This window comes from Heterocephalus glaber, unplaced genomic scaffold (assembly GCF_053883595.1).
Source record: "Heterocephalus glaber isolate CG9 unplaced genomic scaffold, H.glaber_assembly_v1.0 deba00001457, whole genome shotgun sequence".
NCBI classification, from domain to species: Eukaryota; Metazoa; Chordata; class Mammalia; order Rodentia; family Bathyergidae; genus Heterocephalus; species Heterocephalus glaber.
In genome coordinates, this window is record NW_028258305.1 from 29296443 (window position 1) to 29310253 (window position 13811).

Sequence of the window (13811 nt, forward strand, 5' to 3'; positions counted from 1 at the left end):
GTAGTTGCTCCCTCTGGAGGGTATGTTCATGATTAGACTCTTTCAGATGCCTACCAGCTACTTCTGGAGTGTGTATATGCATGGGGGAGGTCCAATTACCACACTTAAAAATATTAGCTCACTGCCCCTAGGTTATGGATCAAACCTAATGCAATCACTGTCACACTGTCTTTGCTGTAGCATGTTGAAATGATACACTGATATCATAAGATGCATGGAAGAAGTAAAGGGCCATAAGTCAAAATTTCTAATTCTTTTTTTTTGGTACCGGGGATCGAACTCAGGACCTTGTGCTTGCGAGGCAGGCAGCAGAACCACTGAGCTAAATCTCCGACTCTTAATTCTTTTTTTTAAGGATGAGATTTAACAAATAAAATCAGGTCTTTCACTTAGTTTTAGTGAAACAGATATGTATATGTGATGCTGGAGAGAAAACTGATTTGACTGCTGTGTATATGAAAAATATTTTTAGTTAACTACAAACTGTAAACTAGCAGTTTGATGTAGTTTCTAAGAAATTGATGATACCCTTTCAGTCAAGTTGATAGAAATGGTGTTCAAATAAAGGTGAGTGTTAGATTCTCTGGGGGATTTACTTTCTTAGTATAGCAACCACTAGTTGTAAGTGCTTTCCTCGTTTTAGATAAAATTAGACATCTGGCAGCCCCAGACATCCATTCTGAGAATTCTTAAAACTAGACCACTAGGCACCTGGCTCATACTTCTGTGGGTTGCATCTGTTGATATTTAGCATATTAGAAATTACAACAGAAATTTTCATGTCATCTATTATGCCTGTTTCATTTGAATGTGGTCCACCTGTGAACTGTAGATCTTAAATGGCCTCATATTTCTTTTGGGGAGGCTTCACTCTTCAGCTTTCTCTTCCAGAACTGTGGTACCTCTCCACTCCGTATTTTCAGGTAAGGTTAGCTGACCATAGCACTCTGACAGCTTGTGTTTCTGCTGTATGCTGCATGGTCTACCACACAGTCGAGTCAGGTCACCTCTTAGATCAGCTAATCCACTCACTGTCACCACATGTGACCCACTCTTGATACCACCAGCTCTACATGTAATGCACTGTTTAAGCAGCTCTCAGATAATGCTTGATTCTGAATGCCACATTTTCAGAGAGACATTGACAAATGAGAAGTCATCTAGATGAGGTGTCTTCAAATCACACGTCTTTTCATAGTGTGACCTCAGCCTTTCCTAGCTTTATTTCTGACCATTGTCCTTTCAGGAAGCTGGCGACCTTTGTTTAGCCCACACTAAATTAGCTAGTCTCAAACATGGGGTCGTCTTTCAAGTTTCCATTCTATTGCATGGTCCTGCCTCTCCCTGGTGAATTCCTGCTTTAACTTCAAGACCCAATTCAAATGTTATGTCTTTTGAAAGACTTTCCCTTGATTTTCCTAAGTATTTTCATCTTTTGTTTCTCACAGTACCTTATACATGCTCGAATTATGCATGAATCAAAGTTAGAATCTAATTGAAAGTTTGGCGTATGTTTTCTATAAAGAGCCATGTAGTAAATATTTTAGGCTTTGTGGGCTAGGTTGTTTCTGTCACAAGTACTCATCTCTGCTGTTTTGGTGTGAAAATAGTTTAGACAGTTCATAAATGAACCTGTGTGACTATATTCCAGTAAAAGTATTTATGGACACTAAAATTAGAATTTCATATAATTGTCACATGTCAAGAAGTATTCTTATCAAAAAAAATATATATTCTTCTGGCAGTCATTTAAAATATGAAAAGGATTCCTAATTCCAGAGCTGTACAAAATCAGGAGACCAGATTTGATCCACTAGCCATGTTTTGCTGTACCCTGATAAAATTGATTTGTTTATTCCTTAGATATGCATGTATCCATTCTCTTATGGAACAAGTACCCATTTGCTGAATATTCATCTAAGTACTATGAAGGCAGTGGTGAAGGAGACCGATGTTAATAAAACAGAAGCTTTCTTCTGCATTAGACAGAGCTTGCTGAGTTCAGAGACTTTCTGTTCCATCTCTGACTCTGAGAATGGTATATTTTCTGGAGAATTTTAATAGATAAAATAATGAATGATCATACAAAGGAATGAACAGAGAAATAAGATATATGAATCATTGCACTAAGTATTTCTCCTAATACTATATGATTACAGTATCTTAGAATGGGTGTGAGAGAAATGCTATCTGAAAATAACTGATCAATTTTAATAGATTATTTTGGGAAGATAAGAGTCACATTTACATTTTGTCTGTTGTTGATGAGAGTGCTGTCAAAGTGATATACTTAGAGACAAGTTGCCATTTTCTGTGATGAATCTGGGTAGATGGATAAACTGAGGATGGAAAGGTTTTTAACTAAAGGGAAGTCTGTTCATTATTTGTATGTGTCTGATGATAACTGTCCTACGAATGCTGCATTTTAAGCATTAAAACCTTAGGTTGAATTATACCAGTGTATTATATTGCCATTTACTCTTTGAGATTAATTAGCTTCTTTTAAGACAGCACACTACTTTCATGTGGTTTTTCAGGGTTCGAGCACACAGCCTTAAGAGACTTAATACCTCAAACAGAATTTTAATCATGAAGATATAATATGTACATATTTTCTTTTCATAGGCGAGATAAACTTTGGATTTGCATGGAGTTTTGTGGAGGTGGTTCTTTACAAGATATTTATCATGGTAAGACGTGTTACATTTTTATAGGGATTAAGTAGAATTATATTCAAACATTAACATTGTTTTAAGAAACGAAAGCAAAGTTTTATCATTGTGTTTGGATACATAAAGATATTTGAAATACATTTGTATGAAAGGAGTATTTTCTTTATAAAGTTGAAAAGTTGTGTGTAGTTGGATTATTTGCTAATTCTGAAAAAGGTACAATGTAGTTTGTTCAAAATTTCAAACTCAGGCCTTATAGAAATGGAAAGATCTTTAGGTAGATACTAAGCCAAGATACTGTGCAGCTGGTAAATGAGTAATGATAATGCAAAAATAATTGATTTTGCTCTCATATATTCAAGTAGCATCAATTAAATGTTTATTCAGTTTGTGACTAAGTAATTTTTCAGTGGGATTCAGTGGTATATAAAGGAGACTTGTAAAGTAAATAGCATTTTCTTTCTTTTTCTCTTCCTATTCTTTCCTGGATCTGCTAGTGGATTATTGTCACATACTGCTGAGTAGACTTTTTCTGGAGGTGTCCTTTTTGAGCACTGTAAAATAAAATAATGTCTTAACTCAAGAAATCAATTTTCTGAGAAAATATTTTAGAAAACAGTTTTTTTTTAAATACATAATAAAGGTTATGTTTTCCAGTGTGGGCCCTGTTAAGTAATTTTAGGGGTTGATTATAGTAAAACAGATGGTGAAAGACCATTTGGAAAGAAACTTTACTGTTTATATGTTCTTTTTTTTCACTGTATATTCTTGGTATAGCTTTTACTTAACAGATTGACATGATAATGGGCTTCTTTCTGTCTCTTTCTTTTGCAGTGTTTTAGTGTACAACTACAGTTGAAATGGGAAAAAGGAAATGATGGATTTTTATTTTCTAGAATCATTTTAGGAGGCTTAATGAGGAAAGTGGGCCTTAAGTTGGTGTTTAAAAGATAGGAACACTGGGTCGGGGATTTAGCTCGGTGGTTTCGCCGCCTGCTGTACAAGTGCAGGAACTCGAGTTCAATCCTCGGTACCAAAAAAAAAAAAAAAAGAAAAGATAGGACCACTTTGAGTAGAAAGATGAGGAAGTGCATTCTAAGGGATAACACAACAGTACAGTGGCATGAAAGTACAGAGCCCGGAGATTGCTCCTGTTGGTCTGGGCACTGGGCTCCGATTGGGGAGCCCTGGAAGCCAAGTAGAAAAGCATGAGGACATTTCTGCTTTGTGAAATTATTTCTTTTCTAAGGACATCGTTATTATCTCTAAGTATTTTCTCCCCCTAGTCCCTTTAATCTCTCTTCCATAATTACAGTTAGGTACACATTACATGTTGTCCATATCTCATAGTTACACTGATCAGCAACTGGATCAGTGGAAGAAATGACAGTTTGTGGTACCCTGGATGTTCTCAAGCATGAGTGCTGGGGATTTACATGCTGATATAAAACCCCAAGTCTTAGCTTCCTCCATGTTTGTTCTTTTAGCTGCACCCAGATTTCCAGGATGTAATCTTCCTCATACCAGTGTATACTACTTCCTTACAAGGTCGTGTATAGGAAGACATGTTCCCCCCGTTCTTTCTGTCCACATCTCCTCTCTCCCATCTTATTCTTAAGCTATCAGTTATGTGAGAAGTAGTGTAATATCCTGGATTTCTTTATTTGGTGAAAGAGAAGCTCTTCCTTTCTAAGAACCTGTTGCTTATGAGGTTTTTGCATTGTTTTGTTTCACACGTAGAAAAAAAATTACATTTTGATCTCATGCAAAAGTTGCCAAAAATGTCCTTTTTTTTTATCCTCCTGATACCGGGAATCGAACTCGGGACCTTGCACTTGCAAGGCAAGTGCAGTGCCACTGAGCTAAATCCCTGGCCCAAAAATGTCCATTATTTGTGGTACAATCATTTTTTCCCATTCTAAAATATCACTAAACCATTTTTCTGTTTTATGGCCCTCAAATCCCATCACCTACTCCATATGATTTTATAAATTTTTAAATATTCTTGAAAAGATAAAGTATTCCCATTATCTATTGGTGTATATATGACATTTATTATCTCACAGTTTCTGAGGGTCAGGATTCAACAATAGCTTTACTGGGTGATTCTGACTCGTGGTCCCTTGTGAGATTGACTAGGGCTAGAGAATTTACTATAAAGATGGCCTGCTTACACAGCTGTTGGCACAGGCTTCTGGTCTTTAATGGCTGTTGGCAGGAGGTTCCTTACCATGTAGATCTTGCCTTAGGAAAACTTGAAAGTCTTCATGATAGGGCAGCTGGCATCCCCCAGAGCAAGTGATTCCAGAGAGACCAAGGAGAAAACTACAAAGCCTTTTCCTAGGTAATCTCAGAAGTTAGATACTGTCACTTCTGCCATATTCTTTTCTTTACATTCTCTTATTTAGAAGGAAGTCATATAAATACAGCTCATGCTCAGGAAAAGAATTAAGTTCCAACTCTTGAAGGGAGAAATATCAAAGAATCTGTGGGCATATTTTTAACTACCATTGGCAGAGGGCACCTTTTGAAATTAATTTTTCCCCATAAACTCCTCTTTCTCCCTTTTTTCCTCTACTTACTCACTTTTACTTTTTCTTTGAAGAATTAACATAGAACCTTTTATTGATCTAGCATAATAGGGTGTTTTTACTATTTTTCCATTGAACTTTTTTTTTCCTTTTAATAATATCCTGTAACAACTTTACACATTCTATTATATGGTAAATTGTTTTCTTAATTTACAGTTTTGGACTTGAGATCCTCTTTAGTGATACTTTCCAGTGGGGATTGGCTTTTGAGGGTATGACCTTTCAGAGTTGTCTCCCCATCCCCAACCCCCCAACCTAGGTGACTTCGTTGTTTCCAGTATATACCCATTTGAACCCTAAACCTGAGTGAAGAGTTCTGTGACAATAAGTTCTAAGGGGAGACATTTTCCTTCCTATTTAGATCCAGGCCATGGCAGCCCAAACCCCTAATCATCTGTGCTTGCCCTACTGTTTTAATGAAGATGTAGCCCTTTGAGAGCACTAGTTTTATGTGGCCGTTATTTTAGCTCTTCCTCTGTAGACCCAGAGCCTTGTATTCTGTGCCTAGGTAGGGGTTACCAAGACTGACCTCCTAATGACAGCTAAGCCGGTCTCTCACAGTTTTATCTGGTTTTTTTATTTAACTTTTTATTTTGGCTCCTAGAAAAGTCTCTTATTAATGTTTGTGAACTTAGCTAGGCCTTTGAAAGTTTATTTGTTAAAAGTTTCTCTCCTAGGTGTTACTTTCAGGTTATTTTATCGTTTTGTAGACACAGAAATCTCAAGGAGGCCTCTTGGTAAGAGTGGGTTTAAAAACAGAAATTATATGATTTCAGACATTTCAGTGTGCCCCTATTCCGAAAAGAATTTCAGTGAAATAGATTTCTCTCTTCCGTAATTGTAAAATACCATAGCTACTCAACCATAGAACTAAATGTTTACAAACTTAAGTTTGAGTAAATGTGAGATAGCTGTCTAGCAAAGATTCCATCATTGCAGTTTAATTCAATTTCTAGACTAGTCTCTCCCACCTGATATATTTCTTTATCCTAAAGTGATTTAATAGTGAAAAAGAGAAAAAAATGTTTTTTCGGTTTTGGGGGCGGTTTTTTGGTACCGGCGATCGAACTCAGGACCTTGCACTTGCAAAGCAGGCGCTGGAACCACTGAGCTAAATCCCTGGCCCAAAAAATCTTTTCATTAGTAGATAAATTTTGTCTTAGTTCATTTTTGTGGCTATAACAAATACTTGACACTAGATACTTTATAAACAACAAAAATTTATTTCTCACAGTCAGACCATTGAGATGTTTCCTGAGAAGCCCAAGATCAAGGTACCAGCAGGTTCCATGTGTGATAAAGAGTCATTCCTAAGAGATGGTGCCATATAGTTGTCCTCACATGGTGAAAGAGTGTTGAATAATTCCAGTCATAAAAGAGCCCTCATGGACCTAGTCACTTCCTGAGAGCCCCACCTCGATACTATCCCTTTGGAGATTAAGCTTAACATGAATTTTGGAGGAACACATACTCAAACACTAGCAGTTGTACACACAGGAAATATTAAGCAAATATTATAAAATTAAGATACAGATGATAGATAGATAGATAGATAGATAGATAGATCCATGATAAAGTGAATGGGCAGATTTCAGAATTATATGTATGGTACACACATTCGGGTACAAATTATCCTTGACTTACAGTGGTTCAGCTGACACATTCAGTAGAAAACATACATTAAATTTTGAGTATTGATGCTTTCCCAGGCTAGTGTTATGCTGTAGTGTACTCTGTCATTGGTGGGCAGTGGCAGCAAGCCGCAGCTCCCACTTAGCCACGCCATTGCAAAAGTAAAACTTATTGTCTACAGTACACCATGTTTCTAAGCTATGATGTTCAGTAGGTTAGGCAAATGAATTTCAATTTAGGAACCAATTTTCATCTTACAGTATATTTATCAATAACCCCTTTATAAGTTGGGGACTACATATATATTTCATAAAATGTCCCTGCATAAAATCATCTGATAGATTATAGACCAAACCATTGATATTGCTCGTAACTGAGTAATATTTTGGATAAGGAAGAGATCTTACTTTGATTGAAATCTTTATGATGAACAGAAATTAGTTGTATAACTACAAAGCTGATGCTTTTAGGAAAAACATATTCATTAATACTAGCCATACTATGTGTTAAACATCAATGAAAACTAGCTAACCCTCTTGGGTATTTTTCTAACATTTAGGAGGTGATGTTGGGTGAGAGAGGGATGAAAATGAAAATATAATTAATTTCAGTCATTTACTCATTCCATAGCAGAGAGCTACTTTTCTGTGCCAGGCACTGTTCTAAACACTAGAAATTCAATAGTAATTAAACCAGACAAAAATAAATAAAAACTCTGCCTGGAGCTTACGTTTTCATATAATTGTTTTAGGTATAATGAGTCTGTTCCTTAGACGAATGTGTTAAACCGTCACTTACTGGAAAACTTGCATTGATTAATCTTATTAATACTAAATTTTCTTCCCTTATAGTAACTGGACCTCTCTCAGAACTGCAGATAGCATATGTTAGCAGAGAAACACTACAGGTAAATTAGATGCTAATTCAAAGGTAATAACTGTTAAATTAAATGTTTAATTATTGAGCATTACATGTTAAATAAGGGTAAAATATTCTAGTTTAGTAAACTCTTGAAGACAATACATTTTTAAGGTGTATGATAAACTTTTTATATTTGTCGATAATCACGATAAAGCCTAAATGTGATGATATAATCTAAAATTAAAGCACTGTGGATTTTTGTTGTATATGTTTATATTCCCCTTAATACTAAAGAAAGGCTGTCATGGGAATTGATATAGCTCTGACACAGTGCTTGCAAAGCATGTGTGAGGCCCTGGGTTCAATTTCTGGTAGCTCAAAAAAAAAAAAAAGTTAATTTCAAACATTTGCAGAATTTACTGAAAATTGTCTTAGAAAAAATAGTGGTTCCAGATGAGCTTCATTGATCTTTCTCATTTTCTCAATTCAACTGTCTTAAAGCATATTCATTTTAAAATACATTAATTACTACCAGATTTTCTGTAAGGAATAAATAAAATATGGAGACTACTACTCAGTTAATCACATAAAATCTTTAATTTTTCTATGTGATAAAATCTTGTTTTTCTTTTTGAAACTCTAGGGATTATATTATCTTCACAGTAAAGGGAAAATGCACAGGGATATAAAGGTATGCATTATATTTTTTAAACTAATAGCCACTCTTTAAATATTCTGATCAAATTGAGCAATTGATTATTGATTATATTGATTACTCTATTTGATAAATTTTTTATCTGAAATATATTTCTCTAATAAAGATGACTGATACTATTAGTAGTTTAATTTTTTATAGTAGCATTGTTGAGATACAATTCATATACCATAAAATTCACCTTTTTAATTCTGCCATTCAGTGATTAATGTTGTAATAGCCGTTATCATTAGCTTACTTGTAGTTATTTATTTGTAAAATGAAGATTAGGTCCATAGCTTCATCAAATTGCAATTTTTAATAAGTTTCATACTTTAAGTGTGTCAGTAAGCTTTGGCAATCTTAAAGAACTATCAGTAAAATAACAAAATGGATAAATTAAGCCTTGATGTTTACTGATGGTCTTTCCTTCAGCAGCAGAGGAGAGCAGGTCCTCTGGACATGATGGCATTAGCTCAGTGGTGAACTATGTATAGTGACAGGACTCTTGAGCACATTTGTAAAGATACTACCGTCTCCCCAATCTAGATATTTCCTTTTTTCATTTTCTTGCCCTTTCTTCCTTGTTTATGCTTCCTCTGACCTATCTTCTATTGCTTCCTCTGACATCTCTCCTATTTTCCAAAGTTTTCTCTAGCATAAAGTTGCTTAACTTTTTTTTGGAGGTGCGATGAATTACCTTGCTCTTTGAGTGTCTGATGAAATTCATAAATTCTTTAGAAAATACTTAAACCCATGCCCTCAAATTTTTCTTGAAATTTCAGTGGCTCGCTGATTATCTGATGAGAACTCTACTTTAGATGTTTTTCATAGGCAGTTAGAAGGCACAGGAAAGTTTTGGAATGCAAAGATAGAAGAGTTTATATGAATCCTGATAAATGAAGAAAGGTTCCACGTTATTGCCACTTAGATAACCTGAATGTATTGATAGATTTCTGTCAAAAATGAAAGTTGGCATACATTCCAAGCAAAAAGAACAATTATGAACAATGATATAGAGATTGGAACATATGAGACCATTTTAGAGAACATAAAATCCATATCATATCCTTGAGGAGAAGATAATATATGAGACTAACAGGAATTGAGATTGGATAGTTTGGTACTTCACTATGCAAGGACTAGTGTACCAGACTTTGAGATTAGATAAAATTTGACTATCATACTATCTCTACCCTTGTCTCAGCCACCATTATATTATATCTCATCTGGACTTTGCTTAATAGCCCTCTGGGTCGTCTCACTGCTCCCTTTCTTGAGTGGTTCTAAAGGTACCTTTCCATCTGATGATCACAGTGATCCTTTAAAATCATATCTTGTCGCTCTCCTGCCTATACGCCAGTAGTTTCCTATATACTCAATGTAAAGTCTTGATGCTTGTATCACAGCCTAGAACAGTAGTGACGAACCTCTGCCACAGCAGGCTGTTTGTATGATTGAAAGATCTGAAAGGTTCGCCATCACTGGCCTAGAAGGTTGGGTATGATCTGGTCCCTGCATCTCTCCAATCTTAGCTAACCCTCATTCCTCTCAGTTTTATTTATTCTGATCCAGCCACTTTCAACTAACTGTTATAATATTTGAGCTCATTCTGGCTCTAGCTCTTTGTATTTGCTGTTCCCTCTTAGAATGTTCTTGTCCTGGGTTTGAGTATGGTTTTGTATTCTCACCTCCTTGAGCTCTCTATATAATAGCACTGCCTTAGAGTGGCCTTACTTTCCCTTTTTCAGAACGCTTATCTCTGCTGACTTCAAATCATTTGTTGGTTCATTCATAGATGGATAGTTTCTTTCTTTTTTTTTTTTTTTTGGTACCAGGGATCAAACTCGGGTCCTTGCAGTTGTAAGGCAGGCAGCAGAACCGCTGAGCTAAATCCCCGGCCCATAATTTTAAGTATTTCTAGATGTAAGGCTGTGATTATTTTAAATATGTGTATTCAGTCTATTATATGTCCTGTCTGCTAAAATGTTTGTCACCTACTTTGACTAAAATGTGTTCTCTCTTTCAAGGGAGCTAACATTCTATTAACAGATAATGGTCATGTGAAATTGGGTAAGTAAATGAGAATTTTGTTACATATACAAATCTATTCTCAAATATGATTGAATTTATCTTTTTTGTTTGCTTTGTTTTTTGTAGGACTAGATTTCCTCTCTCCGAGGACACTATATATTTTTAGGTAGAAATGTCATCATGGGGCATATCACCTCTCCGTATCTATACAGTGTCCTATTCCTTTTCTAGTAAATACAGATAAAAATCTGTTCTTCACATAAGACAGACTTGTTGCAAAGATATTGTGAAATAATATCCTTTAGGAATTCTTTCATCCCTAAATAGAAATGTGACTTCTAATAAGAAATCTGTACAAAATTACCTAGTAAACAAAAAATAAGCTAAAAATAAAAAAATTCAGTAACTGCCAAAATTCTGTACTTTTAAACTTTAAAAGCAAAATACTGTGTCACTTATATAATAATGTAATTTAGGTGCTGAATTTTTAGTTTCAAATTAACTTAATTTTCATTTTGTAACTTTTGATTCAAGTTATGGTAAAATAGATTTTGAAAATAAACAGTGGTTAAATTTGAAAGGTTAAGACAGGAAACACGTTCAGAGTAGTAGTTTTGTTAAAAAGTCATATCTTGGGCATGAAATGAAATATTTAATAACAAATTTGAAATAATTACTTTGAACTATATAGGATCAATCAATTCAAAATATATGTTTATTTTATAAAAATATGAATAGGGCTGGGGATGTAGTTCAGTGGTAGAGCATTTGCCTAGCATGTGCAAGGCCTTTTGTTCAATTCTTAGTTTCAACCAATAAAAGAAAAAAATAAAACTACTTTGAACTATAGCCTACCATAGGACTGATCAGATCAAAAACATTTATCTAATAATCAATATATAATAAAGTTTTCCCAAGTGGCCTTATAGATACAGGGAAAGCAGAAAGGGTAAGACCTATTCTTTTCAGTTATCAAATTGAAGTCCTGTGAACAGATTCTATCAGCAATTTAATGTTTTGTGGCTACGTTTATGTGCTTTGCTTAGACATACTATATATGTCTCTTAGTTAAGGATTTAGAAATCATTATTAAATACACTAGAAAATTCTAGAATTCAACATACTTAGTTTAAAGAATAGTAATAAATGCGTGATAGTGACTCATGTTGATATTGCCAAGATATATGGGAAATGTTGTGTTTGGGTGTCTTTTCAAGTTACATTGTTTTACCAGCAAACTTACTGGTATGTTTGATGTTGTGTCATGATCTTGCAAAGAGTAAATGGAATATACTACTACTCCAAGGTTCTTTCAGTGATATTTCTTGAATTTCAAGTCCTAGAAATTAGAAATTTTATTATTAATAAGTCTGGCAGTATTGATTTCTCTCAGCTATCTCTTTCTCATCAAAATTATTTGATCTTGACCTTTGTTATCATTTGATTCATATGTGGATATATGGGAATCTGTTTGGTTGTAATACACACTGGCTTCTTGGGTGATGTTTTAATACAGATCCATCAAAGTTAAAAATTTTATGGTGTTTGAGTACATCCCATATTTCTATAAAGTTAACCTAATGAAAATAATTATTAAAAGCATCTTCTCATATTATATTAAAGTTTTACTTGGTCTTGTCTTATAAATGTTTTTCATTTTTTTTAATAGCTGATTTTGGAGTATCTGCACAGATAACAGCTACAATTGCCAAACGGAAGTCTTTCATTGGTACACCATATTGGTAATTGTATTTTCATTGATTTTTAATTTTTGTTTTCATTTTGTAATTGATACAGTACTTCCAACAAAAAATAAATACTGAAGAAAAAAGTTTTAGGACCACATTAAGATCATCATCAACTGGCAAAGTAATTTAGGCATATATTCTTGTGGATAGATTACACAGCCAAAAAATATTCTACCATATCTTATTTCATTAAGCAGGAAAGATTTAAAATTTGGTATGGTTTTCAGGAATGTACCAGCTTTGCTGGAAAACCTGACTCTTGCTCCTACACATATCACATGTATTTTTACACATGTTTTTTAATCTGTCTCTGTATTCTGATTAATCTTTCAACATTACCTTATGTACAGTATCCTTTCAGTCAAAGCTTTTTGGCATGTCTTGGCTGATTGCAAGATCAGATGCAGATTTCTTAGCATTTAGATGCTTCCATAAAAATTTTCTATACCATTAAGACTGCCAGTCCTGATTTTTGTTTAGTTGGTTTTGCTTTGGTTTAACTTATGAGTTCTCCCCCCACCACCCAGTTTAATCCTTTCTGGAGCCCTCTCCTCCCCTCTTCCAGCCTAATTTGTTTATTATTCTCTATCTCTTTTGCATTCGGAGTTTTTCATCTTTAGTTTGGGAAGTCCTTTCCTGGATTGTAGGTCTTCCTCTCATGATTCACTCTGTTTTGCCTTGGTGTTTTTTAGTGAAACACGTGTTTTAATATCCTTCTAGATAAGGGTGAATGGGAGTAAAATTTTTCAGATTATGTCCATCTAGTCGTACACTTGATTGATAATTTGGGTGGGTGTAGAATTCTAGGTTGGAACTTTTGTGGTATTGCTCTAGCATCTTCTGCTCTCTGATTCTGGTGGGAAGTGTGGTGCTATCATTATACCTTCTCCTTTGCATGTAACTCTTCCCCTAGAATCATTTCTGGTATTGTGATGTTCTGTAATGATGCACTTCAAAATGCTTCAGAGATTTTATTCATTTGTACTTTGCATTTATACTTTTTAACCCAGAGACTTATGTCTTTCAGTTCTAGAAAATGATCTTGTTTTAATTATTTATAACTTCTTTGCTATACTTTTTTCCCTGCTGTCTTTTTCTGGAAATCGCTAATTGTATCTGGGACCACTTAATCCATTGTCTTATGTTTTCTTTCACTTAAAAAAAAATTTTTTTGTTTGCTTTCTGCAAGAATTCCCTGACTTTTTAGACTCTCTTTCATTATGGAGGCTTCCTTCTCTTAAATGTTATGTTTTAGTTTACTTTGAAGACACTTTGAAGTACAGTACTGTTCCCGTTTTTTGGCCAACCTCAATTTACTTTTATTACCTTTTAATCCTAACTTGTCGATGTGTTGAGAATTCTTTGAGACTAATTGGATTGCTAGTTGTTCTTTCTCTGTGCACCTTAGGTTTACCCTTCCTTCTATTTGCTACATCATTTACTATTCTATTTTCAGTCTTTGGGTGTTCTGGATACATTGTATCTCCTGGATTTTCAAAGATGATGTATATTGTTATTTCTCTGTGTTCTTTGTATTATTTTGGTTTGATTTTTGAGAGGACCAAAGGTTTGATGAGCT

The 13811-nt window shown here is 34.5% G+C and overlaps 1 protein-coding gene across 11 annotated transcripts in view; it reads left to right on the forward strand.

Annotated features, from left to right (window-relative positions):
• Map4k3 (mitogen-activated protein kinase kinase kinase kinase 3) overlaps positions 1-13811 on the forward strand; it is a 158357-nt gene that overhangs the window by 71742 nt on the left and 72804 nt on the right. For 10 of the 11 annotated variants that reach the window (XR_002392886.2, XM_013070189.3, XM_004839338.4 and 7 more), the window contains 5 exons: positions 2626-2690; positions 7747-7802; positions 8400-8447; positions 10481-10523; positions 12154-12226. Coding sequence is in view for 10 of the 11 variants with exons in the window: in XM_013070189.3 (XP_012925643.1) it covers positions 2626-2690; positions 7747-7802; positions 8400-8447; positions 10481-10523; positions 12154-12226 (285 nt within the window). In the remaining variant the exon portion in view is untranslated. Of the gene's footprint in view, positions 1-2623; positions 2691-7746; positions 7826-8399; positions 8448-10480; positions 10524-12153; positions 12227-13811 lie in introns of those variants that run through there. The other variant, XM_087216104.1, reaches the window with a different exon arrangement.